The sequence below is a fragment of the Telopea speciosissima genome, chromosome 8 (genome assembly GCF_018873765.1).
Source record: "Telopea speciosissima isolate NSW1024214 ecotype Mountain lineage chromosome 8, Tspe_v1, whole genome shotgun sequence".
NCBI lineage: Eukaryota > Viridiplantae > Streptophyta > Magnoliopsida > Proteales > Proteaceae > Telopea > Telopea speciosissima.
This window is the reverse complement of record NC_057923.1, coordinates 23,213,712-23,239,454: the sequence shown is the minus strand read 5'-3', so window position 1 is coordinate 23,239,454 and position 25,743 is coordinate 23,213,712. Positions and strand designations below refer to the sequence as shown.

Sequence of the window (25,743 nt, the reverse complement as noted above, 5' to 3'; positions counted from 1 at the left end):
GGGAAGTGGAGAATGTGTGTCGACTACACCGACCTCAACAAGGCTTGTCCAAAAGATGAGTACCCGCTACCTCGAATTGACCTCTTGATCGACGCCACAGTAGGTCACGAGATGATGAGTTTTATGGACGCATATTCCGGCTACAGTCAAATCATGATGCATGAGGAGGACGAGTCATACACGGCATTCCGAACTGACCAAGAAAATTTTTGTTACAAGGTCATGCCGTTCGGATTGAAAAACGCCGGAGCGACATACCAACGCCTCGTGAACTATATATTCCGCAGGCAGATCAGAAAAAACATGGAAGTCTACGTGGACGACATGTTGGTGAAAAGTTTGAAGGCCGAACACCACTTGGCCGACCTGGGAGAAGCCTTTGGCGTATTGAGGAAGAACCAAATGAAGTTGAACCCCGCCAAGTGTGCATTCGGCGTGACCTTGGGAAAGTTCCTCGGCTTCATGGTCTCCGTCAGAGGCATCGAAGCCAATCCTGCAAAAATCAGGGTCATCCAAGAGATGAGCCCTCCAAGGACGATCCGAGAAGTACAGAGGCTAAACGGACGAGTGGCGACGTTGGCACGATTCATGTCGAGATCGGGCGACAAGTGCCTACCGTTCTTTAAGGCCCTTAAGAATATCCGGAACCCAAAGGACTTTATATGGTCGAACGAATGCCAGGAAGCTTTTGAAGAGTTGAAGAAATATTTGGAGAACCCGCCTCTTCTCAGCCGACCCGAGCCAAAAGAGGAGCTTCAAGTTTATTTGGCCGCTACCCCTGTAGCGGTCAGCGCGGTGTTGATTAGGGAATAAAGTCGAACTCAAAGGCCCATATATTACATCAGCCACGTTCTTGTCGATGCCGAGACAAGATACTCTGGGTTTGAGAAAGTAGCATTCGCTCTTGTTACGGCCGCAAGGAAACTAAGGCCGTACTTCCAAGCTCATCCGATCGCGGTACTGACCGACCAGCCACTCAAGAAGATATTGCACAAACCCGACGTCTCGGGACGGCTGATCACCTGGGCGATGGAGCTAAGTGAATACGATATAAGCTATCATCCGAGGACGGCGATAAAAGGACAAGCCCTTGCCAACTTCATCGCCGAATACATAGGGCCCGACCTCAAGAAAAGACAGTAGAAGAGGTTGGGGCTAAGACCGACCCGACTTGGACCATGAATGTGGACGGCTCAAGCAACTCCGGAGGAAGCGGGGCCGGCCTAATACTGATCAGCCCCGAAGGGTTTCTGATCCAATATGCCCTGAGGTTCAAGTTTCCCGCCTCGAACAACGAGGTTGAATATGAAGCCCTCCTAGCTGGACTTCAAGTCAGCAAAGCAATGGGCATAAAGCGGTTAAAGGTGCTAGGAGACTCCCAACTCGTGGTCAACCAGGTCAATGGAGACTATGAGGCGAAAGGCGAAAGGATGGTAGCTTACCTGAGCTGAGCCTGAGATCTGATCGCCGAACTCGAGCACTTTGAGATGACTCGAATACCAAGAAAAGAGAATGCCGCGGCTGACTCCTTGTCCAAGTTGGCTGAGGCCGATCTCCAATATCTGAGCCGATCAGTATACATTAAAATCTTGGAGAAGCCCTCCTTACAAGAAGAAAGCGTAAAGCACATTGAAGAGGACGGGCCGACCTGGTTGGACCCCATTGTCAACTATTTAGAGAATAACCTGCTCCCGGAGAACCGAGACGAAGCAAGAAAGGTCAAGATCCGAGCGGCCAAATACACCATGATCGACGAAGTGCTCTACAAAAGAGCAATCTCGGCCCCTCTTCTCCGATGCCTTGGACCGAAGGGAGCCGAGTATGCATTGGCCGAGGTGCATGAGGGAATATGCGGGAGTCACATGGGTGGCCGAGCTCTTACATACAAGATACTTCGGCAAGATTCTATTGGCCAAGAATGCAAGAAGAGGCCATGAGGTATGTGAAGATGTGAGAGAAGTGTCAACTGTTCGTACCAATCCCACGCCGACCAACAACAAAGTTGACCTCAATGCTGAGCCCAATCTCTTTCGCTATGTGGGGAATGGACATTCTCAGAGATTTCACCCCGGCATCAGGAAACAGAAAGTACGTGGTAGTGGCGATCGATTACTTCATCAAGTGGGTCGAGGCTGAGCCCCTTGCAACCATCACCGAGAAGAACATGGAGAAATTCTTCTGAGATAAGGTCATCTATCGGTTTGGGCTACCGAAAGTGCTCATCACAGATAATGGCACGTAATTCAATAACCCGGCCTTCCGAGAGTTCTGCGAACACTTCTACAATGACTTCCGACCTGTCTCAGTAGCTCATTTGCAAGCAAATGGACAAGTAGAAGTGTCCAACCGAACATTACTCGCTGGCATCAAGAAAAGGTTAGATGAGGCCAAAGGGAGATGGGTGGAAGAACTCCCAAGTGTCCTATGGGCATATCGGACGACAATAAGAACTCCAACCGGGGAGAGTCCTTTTCGCCTCACTTATGGGACCAAAGCCCTCACCCCGATTGAAGTTATGGCCTCATCGTACCGAGTGCTCAACTTCGATGAGAAGACCTATGAAGATGGACTGAGAGCTAACCTTGACTTCCTCGATGAAGTTCGAGAACATGCCCTACTCCAGAACGTGGCATACCAACAGAGGACGGCAAAGTACTATGACTCAAGAGTAAAAGAGCGGCACTTCCGTCAAGGCGACCTTGTTCTCAGAAAGCTTAGCGCGTCCCAGCCCAGGCAGCAAGGAAAGTTAGCACCAAATTGGGAAGGCATGTACATAGTCTCCAAGCAAATTCGCCCTGGCACATATCGCTTGCAGACTCCGGGGGGCAAGAAGGTACCGAGACCTTGGAACTCAAAAAATTTGAAGAAGTTTTTATAGACCTCATAGACCTGTCCTCATAGACCTGGCCGACCCTCGTAGGTCGGCAATCAGGTCGTACGACCAGTCCTTATAGACCTGGCTGACCTCGAAGACCGACCCTCATAGGTTGGCAATCAAGTCGTGAGACCGGTTCTCATAAACCTGGCCGACCTCTCAAGAGTAAACTCCCCCTTTGGCCGAGCCTAACAAAGTTCAAAACTAAGCTAAGGCATTACGCTCGGCCAGGAAGGCTGCTCGGCCACGTGTCCGCTTATAAGATAGCCTGTCCAATCAGACCGAAGGGAACGGCGAATTAACCAACCAAAGCGAGGATCACATTGACCTCGGGCATGGCATGGCCGAGCCGCCGACCCCGTGAAGCATGGGTAAAAAAGAGACAAGTTCCTAAGCTCGGCTAGCGGAACGACTCGGCAGTTCGGCCACAAATATAACAGAGCACACAAGGAAAAGAAGGTTAAGAGTGCTGAGCAAAAACACTTGGACAAATTCTGGCAAAAATAGTTTTTTTCATTCACTATAAGCCGACTGATCGGCACGGTTACAAGATGGACAGTTCGGCCCCCAAAAAAAAAAAATTTTTACATCTCGATCTCCTCGGCGTTGGACTTGGAGGCGACCTCGGTGGTGTCCACGGCAGTAGGCTCGGTAGGAGGGTCTTTTGGTCCAGCGTCAAGAGGGGAGACGTCAGCTTGAGTAGGTTCCTCAAGGGGCAGAGCCTGGGTGACCTCGGCTCCCTCCTCATCTCCCAACTCCCCAACAAAGGTAGTCGCGTCATCATCAAAACGGGAGAGATCGAGATCAGGGTACGCCGCCTTGATCTCGGCCAAAAGCTCAGCTCGGCCTACCTCGAAACCTTCGGCGTAGGGAGGCTTCCTAATCTCATGGCACACATCAGCGTACTCCTTCAAATGGAGATAGTCGCTGACCGCCTCGTCCTGAGCCGTGGCCAGATCTTCCTTGGTCTTCTCCCTCACCTCGGCAAGCTGAGCCTGCAGAGCCCGGACCTTCTCTCTCTGCCTGATCACCTCGGCCTGAGAGCTCTCTACTTCAGCCACGGTGGCAGTGAGCTTCTCTTGGGTCTCTCGACGCCTCTGAACGGCATCCTGGGCGTCCTGATAGGCCTTCTTGCACTGGACGCCCAAGGAATGGTTCTCGGTCAGGAGCCGCTCAAAGTAAAGCATGGTCTCCACTGCCTTCGTGAAACCCTACAAAAAAGCATGAGAACAAAAGTCAAGACAGACTACACAGATCAGATCTAATCAAAAGAGCCGACCAGGAAACTTACCATGTTGAAATCCTGGAACAGGGTGGAGAGGAGCTCGGGGTCAGACAGCGTCTCGAGCTTCTCCCTGTCGATTGGAAGCCGACCTGCATCCAGCCATTCCTTGGCGTGGGTGGTCGACGTCAAGGCCGAGTCCCCTGGGAAGAGGCGCCAGGTCGGCCTCACAGGAACATTGCTGGCCGAGGCCCTCCCCAAGACGTATCGGGAGATGTTGGGGGGTGAAGCCACGGGCGGAAGACCACCACTTGTCAGATTGACCGAGAGCTTCTGATGCTTGGTGTCTTTCGGCAGGCTTCTCTCGCCTTTTCGGCCTTTCCCCTTTCTCGGAGACCCCACTGGGCCCGTACTCTTCTCGGCCTCAAGGTCGACCACAGCGTCCGACAGACCCGGCATCACGGCATTGCCCTTGGGGGCCTTGGAGGACTCGCCTCGGGACTTCTTCTCTGCATTCTTCTTCCTTCGGTCCGCGAGGGTCTCGGCCCTTAGCCGAGCTGTATCCATAGGAGGAATGTGGCCAACCACTGCAAGAGAAACCGAGCACATAAAAAATAAGTCAAAAAAGAAAAGAAAGCTAAGTAAAGGGGTCAGCTCGGACAACGGAGACGGGCTCGGTTCGGGCTCCTACCAGGGGTCATATGGCACCTCTGAAGAAACCCCTCGTCCTGAAGCTGGAGGACATCGAAGGGCGGACGCTGGAGGATCAGGTCGAGCGAGGTCACCTCGTTCTCAGTCAGGGGTAGTACCCTATTGACATAATTCAAATGGATCTCCTTCCACTCGGCTCGGAGAGGGTTGTTCAGGATTGAAGCAAAGAAGAAGCGGGGCTTCCACTGCTTGTTGAAGCTCGGCATGCCGACTAAAAACTTGTGGCTCCCAGGGATGCACTCTTCCCAGATCGGCGACTGAAATAATACCAACCCTTTTCTGGAGACTTCTTTAAGAAGAAGAGCCGAGAGAAGAGCGCTACGCTTGCTCCTCGGCCCAACTCACAAAATAGGGCGTAGAAGCCATACACGGTCAGCCAGGAGTTCGGCACCAGCTGACCCGGGGACAGATGGAAGTGGTCCAAGATTTGGTCCACCAGGCCGAGGACGGGGAGCCTGAACGCATACTTGAAGGGCAGCTCGTACAAAGCCACCTCGCCGGGCCTGATGTAGCAGGCCATCTCCCCTGGGTTAGGAGCTCGGAGCTGGATGTCCTCGAGGATGGCGTAGGTCATCCTCAGATAGTCGAGGTCGGCATTCGCGATCGTGCTCGGAACGGTGCCGACACTCCCTTCTTCGAGCTCAGGGACGTCAGCGGAAGAGCTGACCGAGCCAACCCCCACTTCAGACGAATCTCCCTCACTTGACTCCTCATCGGATGAGGACGACCCAGAGTTCTCGGCTCGGTCTGTGGCAATTGGCTGGGCCGCGTGGTAGAACTCCAGGAGCAACGGAGGTTTGGCCACCTGGGCCTGACGAGGCTCTACTACATCGGGCTCATCCGAAGTCGAGCCCAACAAGTCTATGGTGGGAGAACGAGCAGGGAGCTCTCGGCTCGAACTAGCGCCCTCTGCCACCCCGACGAACAGCTCGCCCATGAGACTACTACCAACTGACATACTGGGCAGAGAAGACTTACTAGTTGAAGAAGAGCTGAGGGTGAGCTGAGCGCGGACGAAGCAAATGCCGAGCTGATCACGAACTAGTAAACGCCGAGCGCTACAGAGCTGAAGAATCCGAGCTTGCCGAGGAGTCAATAATTTAGAGCAGTGAAGAATGAATAGTTAGGAGTCGCCTATTTATAATTTTTTGCCTGAACTAATCCAACGGCCGAACAGAACTCAGCATAATTCAACGGCCCAGATCAAAGGACGTTTCGAATTCCCGAGCCTACCATAATGACTCCGCTGATGTGGCACTGACACCCAACCGTCGACCGTGCAACGTCAAATCCGAGGCAAAAAATAAGCTCGGCTCGACCACAAAAATCTTTCAGACAAGCAGACCAGGAAATTTCACTCATCAGTGCTGAGCCGACCCCTGATGAGTGGGGGGGCCTGTGATGAGGCATAAAACACCCCACCTATCAGAGGCTGCCACAGGGCTGACCCGACCTCAATCCGAGAACAGAGTTGGGCCGAGCAGGAAACTGGGCCGACCCCATCTCCACTATAAGTCACTTGACAGAGCCAGACTCGCGCAAGCTGGCCAGCGGCTAAGGCCGAGCTCATACAGGTCAACCGTAAACTCCTGGCCGAGCTTACTGCCGAGATTGACCTCTCGGGCCAACCTCCTAGGCCGAGGTGATGGCCAAGGCCGACCTCCCAGGATGAGGTGACGGCCAATGCCGACCCATCAGGCCGCCCTCCTAAGCCGACCTCCGAAGCTGAGTCCTCCTCCTCTGAAGCCGCCATAACGCCCCACCGGGGATCTCCTGGCCACGTAAGCACATCCCGAGAATCATGGGATAAGGATCAAGCCACGATCCCAGCAACACGGAATCGTACTCTACATGGACTCTTACCTTAATAAGAGTCCGACCCCGAAAATGGCTCTCCACTCCACTCTATGCGAGAGAACCTTCCGAAAGAAGGACTCCTACCATACTAGGACTCTCCCAATCGCCTCATCTCCTCCTCACTCCATAAATACCCAGGTATGGAGCACCATTGATCATCTGGCTTTTTACTAGTTGTTACGCTGTTGCATTGGAGACCTGACTTGAGCATCGAAGAGTCCTAGGCCGGAGCCACACCGGCTCTCTTGTGCTCATCGCTTGGTTTTTGCAGGCTCATCCGTGGGCGAACCGGGCATCGGAGGTTTTCACACGCAACAGGTTTCAAACAGGTCAGAGATTTAGTCTTCTTTCCCTCTCCGATTCAAGTGATATGTTCAATTTTGTTAATTGCATCAATTAGATACTTAAATTTTATTTAAGTTTGATTGTTATGCTACTCTGAGTTTTCATAATCTCAGATTTCTGTTAAATTATTCCTGTTATTTCTATTTTCAAGTCCTATTCTATGATCTATCAATACCTGCAACTGGTCCCTGGAAAATTCTGAGAATCATTACAGTACAATAAGACCCTATTAGTCATAGAAAAATCTATTTTCAAGTTCTATTCTGTGATCTGGTTTTGAAATATTGAAAATTCTTCCTAAACCTAAGCTTCTGATTTAAATATTCCTGTGTTTTCTAATTATTAACCATTCTGTTTGTTTAATTCCTTGACCTGCTCTTAACCTAATCAAGCCAATTTATTATTTTCAAGTTCAAATTTTGTCATAAGCCTAATAGAGATCAATTCATTGAACTCAAATTAGGGTTATGTTATTGAATTCTTCTGCATTAGAGATGTAACTCTTATTTGAATTCTCCGGTGATTTTTTTTATTAAAAAAAATAGGGAGTTGCAAGGCGGTAGCAAGATTAGTGAAGGAGGGAAGAAGAAGATAAAGGGGGGTTTTATGGGCGGTCAGACGCCGGATTATGCTCGCCGGAGGTCTGGCGTCATTTGCTGGTGTCGCGGCGACCGAGGGTTGTCTGGTGGAGCCGCTATCGACAGCTGAATTTTTTTTTACTCTTAACAAAACTCTCATTCTGTTTTTTATGGGCAAGAGATTAGGGACGGGGACTTCCCCGTCATTATGAATTTTAGTTTTCCCTTCTTTAAAGGTAATTTGGCAAGTACACGTACCACCTTATAATGCACTCAATATTCCTCGTGATATCCTAAACGGCTCAATATTTCACGTACCATCTTTCAATATTCCACGTGCTATCCCTGCTTTACACCCTAAATGTCAGATAGGTCCAATCCGTTAAATACCACCATTAGATGTCAAAGTTTTGACCATTTTATCCTTTGCTCCATTTTCTTCAATCTGAAAAGATTTAATTACCCTCACTTATTTGTTGCCCTAAACGAATTGAAAATGATCATTTTACCTTTTGTTTTATTTTTATAAATGAAAAGACCTAATTGCCCTCATTTATGTATTATCCTAACCTAATTTGAAAAGACTATTTTACCCCTAAATATATGTTCCTAAAAATCCCAAAATGCCCTCATCTTCCCCAAATCATCATCTTCTTTTACATACCCACCACCGCCGCTTCCTTCCTTTTTTTTTTTTTATAAATTTCTTTTTAAGTTATGAACTCATCCAATCAGATTGCTTTCTCGTTTTCACGGATAAAATGCATTTATCCTGTTAAATTCTGGGGTTACAAAAAGACCACAACGCGTTTTAATTCTTTATTTTTTAAATTTTGTGAATGAATGTCGTTTTCTGGCTCAAAAATCCGTTCTTTACCACACATTCTAAGTGGGTTTGATTCATCTTCAAGTACAGACCCTGAATCTCCGTCACTTCTTAGAAAGAAAGGCATTTCTTGAATCGTGCTTAAAGCAGCTGAAATCTTGGAGTTCTGTGCAAGGTTACATTTTTAAGTTTTTTTTTTTTGGGGGGGGGGGGTGTTTTCTTCAACAGGAAAGATTACCCTCGAGAACCATTCAAGTCTCCAACCAGAGAGGCCGATTTTCCGGTAATCGAAAATATTTGTGTCGTCTATAAATGGATTGGATTCGTTTGGGAAAATTTTGACGGATGCTCAGGTTTCAATAATATCTTTCCTTTTAGTAGGAATTTGGGTTTCGACGATTTCATTTTTTATAGGGATTTCATGAGATTGAGCCCTTAAAAGAGTTGCTTTTGTTAGGTTTCATTCAATTTTTGTGCATTCACTTATGATTTTGGGGATTGACTCTGGTGTAGATTTCCCATAATTTGGTAGATTTCCTATTCTGTGTCCCCTTTCAAGCTATCTATCTCCCTGTGGATGAAACCCTTCTGGGCAGATTTGAACAAGGCTAGATGACCACAGATGAGACGGGCAGTAGCTCCTTGTGGAGTAGGGAGCAGGAGAAAGCGTTCGAGAATGCCCTGGCAATTCATCCTGAGGACTCCGAGGATCGGTGGGAGAAGATTGTAGCCGACGTACCGGGGAAATCTCTAGCTGCAACATAAATTGTTTTAATTCGATAGAGTCGCTCACTTGTTTTAGGTTAAACAGCGAAATCAGAAGAAAGGAGAAGAAGAAGGAAAGCAGAAGAAGAGACAGAGAAGGAGCAGAGAAGAAAGAGCATAGAAGAAGTAGAAGAAGGAGAAGCTGAGAAGAGTTACCTGCAGCGTTAGATCGTAGCCGGAGAAGGAAGGAAGTCACCGGAGCAGGGAGCTGGACGCCTTGCCGGAGCAACAGGTCCTCCCAAGCTTTTCGTTTCTTGAATTCTTTCTCCACTGGGTATGCAACGGTTATGTTGGGTTGGTTTTTAGGAACAAATATTTAGGGGTAAAATAGTCTTTTTATATTAGGTTAGGGTAATACATTAAGTGAGGGCAATTATGTTTTTTCATTTATAAAAATGAAACAAAAGGTAAAATGGTCATTTTGATTAGTTTAGGGCAACAAATAAGTGAGAGTAATTAAGTCTTTTCAGATTTAAGAAAATGGAGCAAAGGGTAAAATGGTCAAAATTTTAGCAACTAACGGTGGTATTTAACGGATTGGACCTGCATTTGGGGAGTAAAGCAGGGGTGGTACGTGGAATATTGAGGGGTGGTACGTGGAATATTGAACCACTTAGGGAGATACGAGGAATATTGGGTGCATTATAGGGGGATACGTGTACTTTATCCTATTAATTTTAAAAAATGGTAAGATACATGTATTTTTTTCAAAACATGGCGATTACATGAGTTATGGGCTAGTTCTAAGGTTACAAGAAATTTATTCAAAGAAAATAAAAAACATACTGAGACCAAAATCATGATGAACATAATGAGGCCAAAATCATGATGATGCAATGATTGATTTATGTGTGTATCTATCTCCTCAAATTCTTTTTTTTTTTTTTTTTTATTTTCTTATCTTGGCATCCAAATATATCCTTAAAGAATTGTTTTTGGGTATAAAGGAAGATATTGAAACATAGATACAAAGTATAGATACAAGGAGGAACAATTTGTGCAGTTTATTATTGGAAATGGACTTAAGACTCGTCTTTGACTGACTTGATCATTGACACCCGTTTGGAGTCCTCCTTAATAGATATAGTGACCATATTTGCTATGCTACCAAATCCGATAATATGGTTCTAGTGGATTCTATTTTCAAGGACGGGCAATGGGATTTGAACCCCACAATCTCAAAAGATCTCCTTGAGCTTTGGGCTGCTCTTTCGGTTAGAAGGAGCTTGCAAATGGAGAAATTCAATAGTCATTTAGAAAGCTTCCCAATCATGGAGTTTCTCTTCTAAGTTTACTTGAGCCTTGGTTTGTCAGGTTGTCCCCAAGGTGTAATGGACCAAAATAGTATGGTTCCAAATGAACATACCTTGGCAATCCTTCATTTCTTTGAGATGTAATGTCAATGCATTCCCAACGATTGATCACCTTATTAGAAGAAACATCCAGGTTGTGGCCGTCCTGTTGTTTTTGTTGGGCATGTTTAAAATTTCGAAACCACATCTTCTTTGAGTGTTCCTTTACTTGATAGAATTGGAGAGATATTCAAAGTCTTTGTTCCTTTGCAATGTTTATCTTCAAATCTTAAAGAGGAAGCTTTGTGGGTGACGAAGGAGTTTGATGGTGATGACATAAAAATAACCTCTCAATTAATGGACGACATATTGACAAAGACCACACAATGCAGAAAGTGAAGATAAAGTTGAAAATAATCATTAGGGAATGGATTTTGGGACATCCTGATTCTAGTGGAACTTGGACTCCACACAACAACCACTGTAAAGCACAATCCCTGAATCAATAGAACCATGCGCCCACTCTGACACGTATAAGAGGATATCGGAATAAGGAGAGCTATCAACCGTCACACAAACTCTAGGAACCGTTTCAATAACTACTTTTGCAACCACCCCTCCTTTATATAGTAAAGGAGGGTCCCCAGGTATGACATTCACTTTCACCCAGACTTATTAGTCTCTCTGTACTCCTTCACAGTTATTATTGTTGCTTGGGTCTGACTTGGGCATCAAAGAGTCCCCCTCCTTGGAGTCCGCTTCAGGTCTCTTTAGTGTCCTTCATTTTTTGCAGGCAACCAGATTCCAGTAGCTACAGATTGGCATTGTCTGTGAGAAGCAAAGAGAGTAAGATCCATCCATCATGACGATTACTAGAAATGCACTAGTAGCAGCCTCAAATTAGGGTGAGGAGAGTCAGAGTAACTTTGCACGCAATCAAGAATCTCAGCACCCTAAAAAAAGTCTTCCTAATCCTTCACGGATTCCTCCTATTGTGCCATGCATTGCTAACCATGGGGGCAGGAGCCCAAGCCGGGGTATGTGGCATATGTACCATCGGCGCAATCAAATTGCCCAAGATGCAGGACCACCTGATCTGTAGGCTCCAGTCACTCAAACATAGTTTAATGCCCTGCAACAATAACTCTGTGATCTGACGCAGACCATTCAATAGAACTCTAAAGCACTTACACAAGCCCACTCACATGGAGTACATGATCCAATGCCCTAAGAGAATCATATCAGTAGACACAATAGCTTGGGATTGACTAACTTCGGCCACAACCCCAGGAATCGTGTAAGTGACAAACGGTCGAAGCTCCATGGAGACCATGACGAAGCGCTTTCCAAGCGCTAGCAAGAAGAACCTTGTAAAGGGGAGGCTGACCACCAAGACCTTAATAAGCAAGTTAAGGAACTTTGGGAGCAGTTCGAAAAAGTGATGCAAAACCAAGCCAGGGCCAAGAAGCCAGTCTTCTCCAGCAAGACGGTATTTTTTGATAAAATCATGAGTGTGCCATTTCCAAAGGGATTTAAGATGCTAATGTTCAAGTACTGCGATGGCACCTTCGACCCCATCATGTGCCGAGCTTTCCCTACCACTTTGAGAGGAGCAGCCAGAACCTGGTTCACCCAACTTGCGCCAAAGTTAGTCGAGGTGTTTTGGGACCTCAGCATTGCCTTCGCTCCCGTCTTCCCAAGCAGCCGAAGTCACAAGAAAACCCTGGTCAGTTTGACAATCGTGAAGCAGAGAAGTAATGAGACCATTAGAGACTATTTAGCCCTCTTCAACCGGGTAAGATTAGAGATAGAAGACCTGGATCCTTCGGTTGAGTATATTACACTTCTCGCTGGGATTAATGACAAAGATTTCAATTGGAACCTCTATAAGAAGCCTCCAAACAACTTAGAAGAATTCTTGACTTAATGCAAAAAGTTCATGAATGTCATCAAGAAGGGATGGGTTATCGACAATCCACAATAATGACAAATTTCCTAGTCATTGATATCCCCTCAGCTTACAATGCTATCTTAGGTCGGGTAGGACTCAGCACCCTAAAGGTTGTTATCTCTATGTGCCACCTAAAGATGATCTTCCCTACATAAAAGGGAGTCAATTTTACTGGTCTATCGGTGATGTTATGCAACGACTCTTTGGGGAAAAGACAAGTCAGGAGAATCACTACTTATAATGATCAAAGAACTTCAAGATGACTTCTGTCAACGTGTTATAGTTTGGCTTATTTTGACCCAAATCCAAATGTAGATCCGAAACCCGAAGTCGTAGCATCGAGTACATTATGGAACGTTGGTTGGATGTTCAAATGGGTAGATGATGAATAAGGAATCTATACGGCAACACGTCATATGCTGGCAAAACGACGGATACCTCCCCTGTGCAATTGCAAGGTTCACCATCAAATGTACCAATCACGGTAAGCAACCTTAATTGTGTATCAGGTATTTTAGGAAAATAAATAATATTGGGAATGTGTTAATGCGCAAAAACACCGACGCTCAGGGTGTCCCGACACTTGGACAACATAGAACCGTCCATTGGTCGGTGACACAGGTCGACACCTTACATCAATCAGTGCTACTGCCATTGCAAATCTTGGTCTCTAGAGTGCGGAGCTCGGTGTCTTGAGTCAAGGATCTCGCCACCGCATCTCAATTACCTAGTAGGAATATTTTCTCAATAATATTGGGTATGCAGGATCCGCGTATCGGACTGTGTACACAAGATCGGATTAATAAAATCGGATTTGGGGTAAATGGATCCATTTCCAGTTCTACCCTTAGAACCCACTATATATATATAAAAGCCAACCCAACTAAAACCCATTCTGCTATTACCATCGTTGGACCCATTATATATATATAAAAGCCAACCCAACTAAAACCCATTCTACTATTACCATCGTTAGAGAAGAGAAGCAGAGAAGAAGAGAGAAAGAAGGAGGAGAAGAAGAAGAAAGGAGGGAGAAAGAAAGGGTTTGCTTACCCGAATTTTTTGAAAACTGAGGTATTGTTGCATCAGAAAATCGTCGGGTGGTCCTGCGAGTGCCGTCACCTGCAAGATGACCAAGAAGTCACCAGAGAGAACCGGTGTGGTTCCGGCCTAGGGCTCTCCGATGCCAAAGTCAGATCTCCTGAGCAAACAGATGAATAGTGATTATTCAAGATGGGTTGAGGGTGTGAGATACCTCTTCTTTTATAGTGGTCTGTGGCGGAGTTGAGAGTCCCTAGTTGATGTGGAGTCTTCTTCGTGGGTGGAGGACTCTTGAGTAGCAGGGCTCCTCCCTGGTTGGTTGTCTTCCCGTGAGACTTAGTATCCCAGTAGGGTTGTCCTTCTTGGTGGATAGATCCTTCTACGTGGTAGATAAGGTCCCTGGTGCTTGAGTCCATCTGGGTTACGTAAGTGGTAGGTGATGGCCCGGAGTCCTCGCTGTGGTGCATATCTTGTTGGCGAGGTGGTGGTGGTGTCGTCCAGCTTGTACCTGCACCCTGTCGAGGTCTCAACACCTCAGTGGATGAGGCCTGAGAGGGAAAGATGTCCAAGTGGTCCTTGGCCCAAGGTGGGTGGTGCCCAGGGCGGCTGGCGCCCTGGTGGATGGCGCCCAAGGTGTAGCTGGTGTCCGGGTGGATCTCCTGCTAGTAGTGTCCGGGTGGATCTCCTGCTGTTGGTGTCTGGGTGGATCTCTTGTTGTTCAGGGACACGTGGCATCTTCTGATAGGTTGGGATGATTTGTGGTTCATCAGGTACGAATCTCCTCCTCTCACTTCCTTCTTCAATAAACCTAGTTTTCCTTAATAAACCCTCCAAAAATCTGATCTCAATTGCTGACTTTCAACTTGTATAAGGTAAACTACGTTGTAGAACCCAACCTATTGATTTCAGATTTAAATAGATCCTAGCTTAACCCAAATTCCCTCTTTGATTTTGCTGCCTAAATCTAATTCAGTTCATTTCTGAATCTAAGCTTTTGAATGAAATTTGTATGCATGATTAAATCAATGGAATTGTGCAATTAGAATCCAATCCCTTCATACATGCTTAAATCCAAACCCTTGGCACAAAGCTAAACCTAATCTGATTTAATTCCTAACCAATTTTCATCTTGCATGCAAGGGATTTAGTATTTAAAATCCATTTCCATACATGCATGACAAGATCCAATCTCTGATTCATTGATTTTTCCCATTTCTACCTGGACTGTAGTGATGTTGTTCAATTTGGCTTTAATTCTCCACTCTTGGACTCAAGTCTATGTTATTCTATAATACCCCTTTAAGGATTCTTCCCTTCTCTTAACTCAATTCTGTAGATTTCATTTGTCTAAGCCTAGAATTGAAATTAAATTCTGTTTTGGAATAGGAATCATCAGATAATCTCATGCATGCTCACTTGGATGCAAATCAAGCCCAAATCCTTACATGTATGGGTCAATTCCTAGACCATTAACCTACATCTGTTTATGATTAGTTGAAACATTTAATCATCTCTCATTGATATGTTAATTGATGCATTTAGAAAGTATTTTCAGCCGTATATAGCTGAATTCATGTGTTTAGAACTCTACCCATCAAGCATGCACCTAATCCCATATCAAATTTATCAATTACCCACTTTGTAGACTAAATTAAGATTCCAATTTATGAATTAGTTGAGTAAACATCATTCCAGAAACCAAATGGTTGAATCCAACCAAAAACCCCTAATCCAAAACCCTATCTAAATACCTTCTCCTTAACTTATGAATCATGTTGAAACTTATATTTTTTTTTGGTAAAGTTGAAATTCTGTTTTATGATAAAGAATTTATCAATCTATCATTTGCATGTTAAATTTGGGTATTTGGAACCCAATTTCTTCATGCATACTTGAATCCAAACCTAAAAACTTAATCTGATTTTAATTCTAAGTTAATTACTTAACCATTCCATGTCTTATATGCTAGTTTGTAACAATTAGGAACCATTTTCAGCCATGCATGGTTGAATTCATGAATTCGAAACCAAATCCTATGCATGCATGTCTGATCCGTCACCATCCATGGAATTTAGAAGCTAATTCCCGTGCATGCATCCCAAAATCCCATCTCAAAATTGATTTTTGTGAAATTCTGGGCAGCTGATAGATTGACCTATCGGCAGTCCAGAGAGCACATCTACCTCATTTACAAGTAAAAATGATTGATTTCAATTCTTTTTTGAAAATAGACTTATAGGACTTCATTTTTATAGAAATAGAGATTGTCCAATTCTATTTTTATATGGGTCAAAGTAACAGATAAAGATAGATGATATTTGTAAACCCAAAACTGTGTACAACAACTTCTAGCCTAATTTGAGTCACCTTCTCGTAAGATTTTGGAGATGGTATAAACACAAAAAAAAAATGAAAATTTCAGTTATCTTGCCAACGCAAAAAGATTCGGCACAAACGGATGTCTATTGGCCAAGATATGGCTAATGTACTGGGCAAAGGTCATCTTGTCAGTCGAGCTAAGTTGCCTTTGACTCTGACCGGTCGATCAGAGTAGCCAATCCATCAGCCAGCCAGATCCACCAAAATTGTTGTCTCTCTTATTTTTTACTTCTAATCACCCCATATCAAGTCCTAAGTATGCCTTGGGTTCCCTAAGGCCCCCAAACATGACTTAATGCTATTTCATTGATCAATCACTATAGGTTAGGACCAAATATTCGCGGCGAAGGCTAGCGGGAACTTTTAGAGATTAGATTAACAAGGTAAGTGGGGATGGACACTGAATTCTGTTGGGAATGTTTAATTCATCTTAGAATTGTTTATTAGGAGTCATGCACATGTATAATAACTGCTTTTATTTGGAAATGTTCTATTGATTATCTTGTTTATGGCTTATGGATATGGAACTGTGGATTGTAAATGATGTAATGTGGAATGGTTTAAAATGTAAATTCTTGTGTTAGAATAGATGTCGTAGTCGACTTGAAAACGAAAGGTATGGTGTGCTGTAGTATGGGATGCAGGAGCATTGTACACCTTGTACGATGCCATTTGGTCTGCATAAGGGTAGAAATGTCATTCCTTCGTACTACAACCCTTACCAACAGGGGTTCAGGTGTTGGGTGATCATAGGCCCCTATCACTGAGGAGTGTGGTGGTACGTTGGGATGGGATCCAGGCTATGATTATCGGAGTCTACCCACGGTGGGGTCAGAGGTACTACGACCAGTGCGGGCTCCATATATATAACAATTGAGGTTATGTTTCGAGGAAGTGAGAAGGAACCGAAAATGTTTCCCGAGTTGTTGGTGTAGCACAGACTTAGAGATTTAGGCATTTTGATAGGTGGAATTAAAAATAAAATTGAATTCATGCATATATGATTTTGTTTGCTTATGTTTGTGTGTGGTTTATCCTTCACTTGCTGGGCTCGGTGGAGCTCATCCTTGTGTAATCATTTCTTTTAGATGATCATGCAGGTGGATATTATGGTGGCGGGGAGGATTACTTCGAGGCGGAGGGGATGATGGTGGTGAGCATGCTAGTGTGAACCCAGAGGGGTGTGACCCCTATCATGAGGGTGATCAAGGTGTTTCTGGAGAATAGGGACTGATGATGAAGACGTTTTCTGTTTCTTTTTGGATATTTCCCTACATTTCTTTTGATGAATGAAAATCCATTGTAAATACTAGTTAGGTTACATTTTCCTTTTGGAAATTGTATATATGATGTAATTGAATGTAGGGAATGGGAAGAAGACAATATATCTAAAACTATATGTAAATATTAACTATGAGTGTACTCTGACTATGAAACTTTGTTATATTTTAAATATTATATGTTTGTGAGGTGTATTTACTGCATCTAGATCCTGGAGGCGTTTGAATACTTCGGGTATTCGGATCAACCATCGGATCGTCCTAGGGGGTGGTTTCGGAGTGTGACACAACGACTGGGTGAACAAGACTAGATTGGGGTGTTATTACAAGGCACACATCGCAATAAGATGAACAGCTTTCTTAGGGAAAAATCGAATATCTTTGCCTGGTTGGATTCGGACATGCCTGGTATAGCCTAAAAGGTTGTCGAACATAAGCTGAGTGTTGACCCTACTCGGAGTAACTACAACGTTACTAGAATGATCTGATCAGTTACATACCATCCGGACACTTTGGGGAGTAAGGAAATACTACAAGCTTAAAGCTCAAAAAATCTGAGGAAGTACTATCGGTAACGTAGTTTAGCTCTTAGTTTAGCTTAGTTTGGTTCATAAATTTCAGTTCAGTTATTACGAGCAGTTGTGTGCAATTTGTATCCTCAAATTCAAAATTTTTAATGAAGCTGATTTAGGTCGCCAAAATGGATGTGAGTTATTTTTCAAACCATTCCGATAAAGGTAAAAACTTAGGCACGTGCCTTAAGTACAAAACTTCAAACTGGACTGACCTCAGATCATGGTCACGACAATTGAAGTTGGGATAATTGAACTGAGTTATTGGTTTAAGCAAGACAGTCCAAAGGAAAAATGAGTAAATTTTGAGTCAAGGCACGACACCAAATCCGACCAAAATCCATCAAGGTGACACGACACGAAAGCCAACCAAAAGCTACTAATGTGGCATGATAACTAAACCAACCAAATCCTACCGAGGTAGCACGGCACCAAAGCCGACCAAAAACCACCGAGGTGGCATGAAACCAAAGCCGACCAAAACCTACTGAGGCAGCACAATACCTAAGACGACCAAAAACTACTGTGATGGCACGACACCTAAGTTGACCAAAACCTATTATAGTGGCAAGGCACCAAAGCCAAGCATAACCTACCGAGGATGCATGACAACAAAACCGAACATAACCTACCAAGGTGCAATGACATGCAAATTGAGCAAGACTAAAACCTTAGCCGACCAAAATAGACCGAGGTGAAATTGGTCTTCGGTCGACCAAAACCTTGACCAACTAGAACGGGACAAGGTGAAATTGGTCGTCGATTGACCAAAAATTGGTCTTCGGCTGACCAAAACAATTTGTGGCGAAACTAGTTCTCGGCCAACCAAAAAATTGGTTTTCAGCTGATCAAAAATTAGTCTTCAGCCAACCAAAACGGACCAAGGTGAAATTGGTCTTCAGCCAACTGTGAGGACAATGGCATGGTGGGGGATCGCCAAGTGTCCTCCACCTCTTCCCTCTTTGGGGAGAAGAGAGAGAGAGAGGTGCATGTGAGGGAGTCGCCACCTAGAGGAGGGTCTAGGACCCAAAAATTGTAAATATAATGACTCTCAGGCTATGCCTTTTTGGGGACAAATGGTTCGTTGGTCTGGGTACGGGTCAAGTTACGATCCGGGGAAGGTATTAGGCACCCCACTCCGCCCGGATTTGCCGGTCTCTCCATTGCTAGGCACAATTGGGTAAAGTCATAACATGCTTTGGGGAAGGAATGTAAAAACAAGAAAAATTGCGAGAAAGTAAATACAAGGGGAGGTAGAGAAACACATACCCGGAGGTTCGGCTGCAAGATGAGGGTCAGTATACAGGAATGTAAAATAAAGGACTTAAAACCTAAATAACCTAAACATAAATGACTCTAAGCTAGACATGGAAAAATGATGGAAATTAATAATAAAGCTTGAAAGTGCATATGTATGGCAGGTGAAAAGATTAATAAGAACGAATGCATGAAGCAGTCTTAAACTATGGGGGATGAGGATCATGTGAAGATGCATGCATAGATGTAAAATCTTCATTATATAAAAAAGACTGTAAATAAACATAAACAGGAGAAGAGAGAAGAGGTGTGATCACCATCTAAAGATATGGGATCACACTCCTTCAGGAGATGCAATGCGAAGATTAAGCAATTAACAACAAAACTTGGTTAAAGTATAAAGAGAGAGGATCTCCTACCTAGTGAGAAGACCAAAACAAAAGTATGGAGGTTTTCCTTTTGTAACTCAGGAGGTTTGTATGTTGAGCAAGTATCGCCACTTGTAGGAGGCTTCTCTTGTCTCTTGTACTCGAATACTTCATTGGCCAAGCATCAAAATCACCGAATTGATGTTTCTAGGATTTGATGTTGGAGTTTTAGTGGAGGATTGTGGTATTCAAGTGATGGAAAAGGGGGTAATAGGCTCAAAACTCTTGAATGGGAAATTAAGTATGGAGTGAGGGCTTCAAATAGAATGCATGTAATGGCCAAGTCACCAAGTGAATTTGGAGAGGTGCCTAATTCAGAGATGGCCATCATTGACCAAAGTGAGCTAGCCGTTCCAAACCGGCCTAGCCCCCATTGGTCCATAGGGCCCATGGTGAGAAAGGCCTAAAAGGTGTCAACATGCCCTTGGTTATAAAGCCCAAGTAACCACCTTCAGCTACGGTAGCTTCAACCTTGGCTTACCAATTAGTCAAAGGGTGTCAATGTGCAACCGAAACCGAAATCGCCCGTGTAAAACCTTACCAAGCCGCACCGTTGAAAAAATGATACGGTACGGTATAGTAAAACGGTTTTGACCACAATACGGTATGGTATCGGTATTGGGTACAATATCATCGGTATGTACAGTTACTGTACCGTTATACAGAATTCATACCGAAACCATACCGTTTTTTGGGGTATATTTGTAAAATCAATTTCTAACTCCTAAGACCCTAAACCTAAATCCCTAATTTCTTAATAGCTTAGCCTCTCGTCCTCTCACGCTTTCGACTTTCAGAGTTTGAGACTTTGAGTCTCAGTGTCTCACAGTAATGGAGCATTTCACGCTTTCGACTTTCAGAGTTTCAGACTTCAGTCTCACAGTAATGGAGTAATGGAGTAACCTTAACCTCTTCAAAGTTCAAACACAACTCCTCTCACAAGGGTCGTCTTCTTCAGTTCAGCAAAAACCCTAACCGCGAAGATGGAGATTTATCAGGTACACAATGAATCTCTCTCGTTCTTGGTTCCTCTAAGTGTAGTTGTGGTTTTTTTCAAGTGAATCACTGGAAAATTTGTGAAAAAATTCAGTTCGATTTCGTTCTCTGTGATGTGGTTTCTTCTTGTTTTCTGCTGCTCTCTCTTTCTCTCTCTCTCTCTCTATGTGGTGTGTTTAAAGATATGTTGTTGCTGCTCTCTCTCTTTCGTTCTTGGTTACCTCTGAGTGTAGTTGTGTTTTTTTTTCAAGTGAATCACTGAAAAATTTGTGAAAAATTTCAGTTTGATTTCCTTCTCTGTGATGTGGTTTCTTCTATTTTCTGATTTATTTCCTCAAAGCTGCTACTTCTCTCTCTCTCTCTCTCTCTCTCTCTCTCTCTCTCTCTCTATATATATATATATATATATATATATATATATATGTGTGGTGTGTTTAAAGATATTTCTGGGTACCGATTTTCTTCTCTCTTTGTTGAACTTGAACCAGTGTCTTTTGTTTGTTAAACATATTGTGCAGGCTGCTGCACTTAGGCTAGAAATTAGAGGTGGGGAATGGAGAAAAGCTTATTTGCAGATGGATGGGGAACCATGGAAACAGCCAATGGACAGAGAATTCTCAACATTTGTGGAGATAAGAAGGGTTCCTTTTCAATCGCTAATGATAAATGGAGATTGATTTTTCTGGCTTACCATTGATCTAGGGTTTGCATATTGAAGTAAGTTCAAAATTAAAATTAATTTTGGACACCATGTAAAGTTGTTTAAATTCTTACTGGGCTTGTAATTAATGTTCTGCTGCTTAATGACTAGTTTCTCAAAAAAAAAAAAAAAATTTGGTTCCAATACCGAATAAGCGTCATTTCTAATGCCGGTAAAAAAAAAACGATTTTCAAACCATTTCATGTCGAATTTATGCTGTTTTTATAGTTTTTTTTATAAAAATGGAATTCATACCGTTTTTGTACCGTTTGCATACCATACCGAAACTGTGTTGTGTTTATACCGTTTTCATACCATACTGAAACCGTATCGTGATGGTACGATTGCGGTATTGAAAATAGGATTTTTAAACGGTACGGTACAGTATCGGTATTTGATACCTATTTTTGACACCGTATCGAAACCATACCGTTTTACCGAAACCGTACCATTTTACCGAAACCATACCGGTTGACAAGCCTCCACTCACTGCCTTTGCAACAACCAAGGTGCCACGCCATTCATCAAATGCTTGGATCGCCATGGCCCCGACTGGCACCGTCGTAACAAGCCCGGGACCATGTTGGGACCGGGAATTTTTCCAGCCCAGGGCCCATCGTTATGTTCCCACACGTGATTGAGTTCATGAGAATCGACGAAGGCTCAACCCTTTGGAAAGCCCAGCCGGTCCAGATCTGTTACAGGGTCAACCGGGACTAACTACACGACCAAATGACATGTCTACCCTTATTTGTCCGCAGCACACACCAATTGATTTCGTTTATTATGAGAAATGATTAGGTTAGTATCGACAATAAATAATTAAATCTCAGAAAGTTAACTTTCAATTTTAATCTTTCACATCACAAGCGTCATCAAGTAAAGTAACGCCTTTCTTTCTTAACGTTTCCATTCATGGTCTGATTCTCTCCATTCTTTATTTTCAGTCTTCCGACGCCTAATACGATTCATAATTCTCTGAATTCCCTCAAGTTGCAGACAAAGGTCTTCTCCGATTTCGAATAAGGTTTTCATTGCTTTCAAGTTTCAACTAATGCTTTGCGTCCTGCAAGTACAGATAGGTTTAAATCGATTCCCTTTCTTGCTTCTGTATCTTTATTTTCTCTGTAATTTCTCCATCTGAAAAGTTCTTTTTGAATCTTTATGTCTCTGTTGGAGAAGTTAATGTTTTGATCCATTAGTTGTTATATTGAATTTTCATTTTCGATGGTTAATTTAAGGAGAAATCTTGATCTTCCTCATGGACTTTGAAAGGAATGTCTTATCTCAGATTTCCCATCCAGATTGATTATTGCCGTTGCTCAATTATTTATTTCTTAGTTCTTCTTTTTTTGGTTAAATTGTTCGTATAAATTTGGTATAGCATTTATCGCTGCCTTTCGAATGCCTTAAATTCCTTCTTTCTCAGATTCTCCATCCTCTCTATTAACGGGAACTGCGGCCAATACTCTCTCTCTCTCTCTCTCTCTCTCTCTCTCTTTCTTTATGATTTGTTTAGTAGCCCCTATTCTACCACCCAAAAAGGTTCAATAACCCTCTCAGACATCAGAAGCCATTTTAGGTACGCATAGTAAAACACATAGGTTATATGCTCAAACCAATAAAAAAAATTCCCTGCCGAGTGCCGCGGATTATCTTTCAGAGCAGGAAACCCTAATCCCAAGTCTCTCTCTCTGTATGGTGGTTGAATTTAGTTCGATTTTATTGTTATATATATATATATTTTTTGGGTGATTGTGGTTTATGTATTTAGTTATCTTTCGTTGTGTGTACTTATCCCTATGAGACTCTGAATAACTTTCTGGAATTATCAAGTGGATATATCCATATTGCTGGACTGAGCAAATTCTTGTTTTCTTGTTTGAATGAATTTTTTATGTTTTCTGAGTTTAGTTTCCTTTTTTGTGGGTCCCGGTGACAAGAAATGAAGTGTAATACATTGTTTCCACTATTTTGGCTTTGAATTGGAGATGAGATGGAAAGAGAGGGTGACAAAACTTTCAGTAAAGGAACACATTCTAATTTCCTTTAACTCTGTTTTTCTTGCTCACTCAAATCTTACAAGCTGTATGTATTGAACTGGGGTCATAAATGCTAGATACAAAGAAAAGGGTCATATGCTTCCATAGCTTCTGGACTTCCTCCGATTGTGTACCTTTTTCTCTTCATATTGCTGCAGAAGAGCCTCATTCAGCATTTAGAACACAGAATTGGGGATCGAATCAGTCCCTGCTGATTCCAATCCAGAACCCTAATCAAGAACCCTAGAATCGGCCCTCAGATCTGAAAACTAAGCGATTCTGGGGGTTTCTTGGGTGAATTGGCTGTGTCGAATTGGCCATAATCGGGATCAGTCTCAGCCGATTCACCGATCAGTTTCCCAATTTTTGAAAAAGTGGCCTTGTTACAACTTTATTTTCTTCACTACATGGGAGGAGATCATGTCCATTTGAAGTCTTCATGAATAAATTGTCTGTATTTTTTACCCTTGATATTTTCTTTCTGGTCGTTTTTGTATAACAACTTTAGTTACCTATGAAGCATAATATTTTTTCGAAGTTAATCCCTTGCCTATATTGACCTATCTATCTTTCTTCTTGGGTGTACCCTGCCCCCAAAGTTTAGACTGACCATTTTGGATGGTTTCAGTTAATTTGGGAATTTTCTTCTTGTTCTTTCCCTGTTTTCCCCCTTATTTTGTTGATTCAGTAACTGAGGTGGTCATGCTTAGCTTGGTGATGTCTTCATGTGATTATTATGGATTTCTAATTATTTCAGCGTCTTAAATTTACACATTTTATTGAACCCATTTTATTTTTACCTGGAAGCTTTTTAGAGGGATGAATTTTACTAAATGAATCTATGTGGCTATCCTGACCCAATGATTAGACTCCGTCCCCCATACCCCGGCCCACCCCAGAAAGGGGGAAAAAAAAAAACTTTTGTATGAGTAGTCCTGTTTGCTTTGTGTATTGAAATGGCTATTCTCTGGGTTATCTGCTACAGTATTAATCATGCATTCCTTCTGGTGATACGTTCATCTTTGAACAGGGAGATCTCCATAAGCTTAGACAATGAAGCCAGGAACGTCTTCTTTGAATCCGTATGCAGTATCTTACGTACCTCTCTCCAAACGAGGGGAGGAAAACAAAGCATTTGAGATAATTGCTGAACGTACGGAGAGGGGTAATGGAACTGCCTGGTCTGGATCTCCATCTGAGAACCAACAAGTTACTGAACAGACCCAGATCCGAGGAGAAGCTTCTCTTGCCTTCAACATCCATGGCATTGAAGAACTACTCAATTCTGAGGATGGAACACAGAAGGGCCAATCAGTTTATGGTTCTCATGATTCATGGTCACAGAATCCAAGTGGTATGACAGATATACAGAGAATTCATGAAGAGTCTGAGATGCATCTGGCATATCTCGGCGTCATTTTTCCTGATATATCAGATCAGTCACTTGCTGATGTGTACTCCGTAAACGAGGGTGACCTAGAAGCATCAGTTGATATGTTGCATCAACTTGAGGTAATGAACTGATCTGGTGATAGGCATTATAAACTCTTTTTATTAAGGTGTCTTTACTGGATTTTTTTTTTTTTTTTGGGGTTACTGTGAATGTTTTGAGAGTCTTATCTTTCTGTTTTCTTTTTTCCATTTTTTTACCTACCGGCATATATTTCAACTTATAGATTGGGGCCGCTACCAATATTATTTGTCTTCTATTTTTTTTTTTTTTGTCTTTGCTTTTGCTTCTGTCAGATGGTCCACAGATTTTGCAATATAATGAATATGTCATTTGAGGTCAATGAACGAACCTCAAAGAATCTGATGACAGAAAATTTATAATTTAAACTTTTTTTTTTATGGAATAGCATCTCCTTTTTATTAACATTGTTGTTAACATCCAGAATTGATCAGTATTTTTAACATAATTCTGCTATACTATTTATTTCAGCCCATACACTGGCAGTCGGTAAAAAATGTTTTAAAACTGAACAGCTTAATTCCTATTGATAATGAATTGTGCTCAACCTGATTTCTTGTTTGTGTAAGATGAGAAAAGAAACCTCTTATCAACCAGTCCTTGATCCGTGCTGATCAGTTTATCAGTGAACTGTTTATTCTGTTTCCAGGTCTACCCTGATCTTCCAGACTCCTTGGATATTGGTGATGTGTCAGAGTTTGAGTGTCCAGCTGAAGGCACATCCATGAGACCAAATCAAACCGCTTCTGGTGAAGCCAGTGGGTCTTCGTCATGTTCATTGAAGGCCTCTTGACTTGCACAGTAAAAACCTGCAGTGCAAGAAAGTTGGGAAAAGTGGCTTGATGTCTGCTTTTTTGGATTTTCTGGTGAGAAGTAAGAAATTGGGGGAAGGGAAAATTCTTTCCTCTGTTGAACTGATAGATATCGACCATGGTTGGTACATGTAATCTTTAGTTTCTGTCCATTCTCTCTTTTCTCTCTGTCATCATGAGTTTTGTTTCATGGGAAATCAGCTCATCATCCCCTGTGCAGTTTTTCTTTTGCAAATTACTCTCATTTGAAATGAAAGCAAGTTTCTTCTCGTCTTAGTATATTTTTCTTTTGACATTAATGCTTTGCTGCTGAGTAGCCCATCTATGATCCCAAAAAGATGTT

At 43.1% G+C, this 25,743-nt stretch overlaps 2 protein-coding genes across 6 annotated transcripts in view; both read left to right on the top strand.

Annotated features, from left to right (window-relative positions):
• Positions 1-21,052, top strand: part of LOC122672170 — a 30,672-nt gene extending 9,620 nt beyond the window's left edge. Inside the window, exon 3 of the mRNA XM_043869669.1 lies at positions 20,894-21,052. Within this exon, the coding sequence (XP_043725604.1) occupies positions 20,894-21,052 (159 nt within the window). The remainder of the gene's footprint in view (positions 1-20,893) is intronic.
• Positions 1,939-25,676, top strand: LOC122638348 (polyadenylate-binding protein-interacting protein 6-like). 5 transcript variants are annotated; one of them, XM_043831265.1, is made up of 5 exons: positions 1,939-1,950; positions 12,523-12,532; positions 24,163-24,245; positions 24,281-24,629; positions 25,238-25,676. In XM_043831265.1, exons 3-5 carry the CDS (start codon positions 24,202-24,204, stop codon positions 25,379-25,381), a joined length of 537 nt encoding a protein of 178 aa, XP_043687200.1. In that variant the 5' UTR covers positions 1,939-1,950; positions 12,523-12,532; positions 24,163-24,201; the 3' UTR covers positions 25,382-25,676. The 5 variants fall into 5 exon arrangements, with proteins under 5 accessions (XP_043687200.1, XP_043687199.1, XP_043687198.1 ...); XM_043831264.1 differs by having other exon boundaries at positions 24,163-24,629; XM_043831266.1 differs by lacking the exons at positions 1,939-1,950; positions 12,523-12,532 and adding an exon at positions 22,096-22,143 and having other exon boundaries at positions 24,148-24,245.
• Positions 25,677-25,743: the final 67 nt, after the last annotated feature.

Excerpts from the sequence above, each read along its gene's own strand:
- LOC122638348 (XM_043831264.1), top strand. The coding sequence starts at position 24,171 with ATGAAGCCAGGAACGTCTTCTTTGAATCCGTATGCAGTATCTTACGTA. Across the intron at positions 24,630-25,237 it reads ATATGTTGCATCAACTTGAG|GTCTACCCTGATCTTCCAGA; the intron begins GTAATGAACTGA and ends TTCTGTTTCCAG.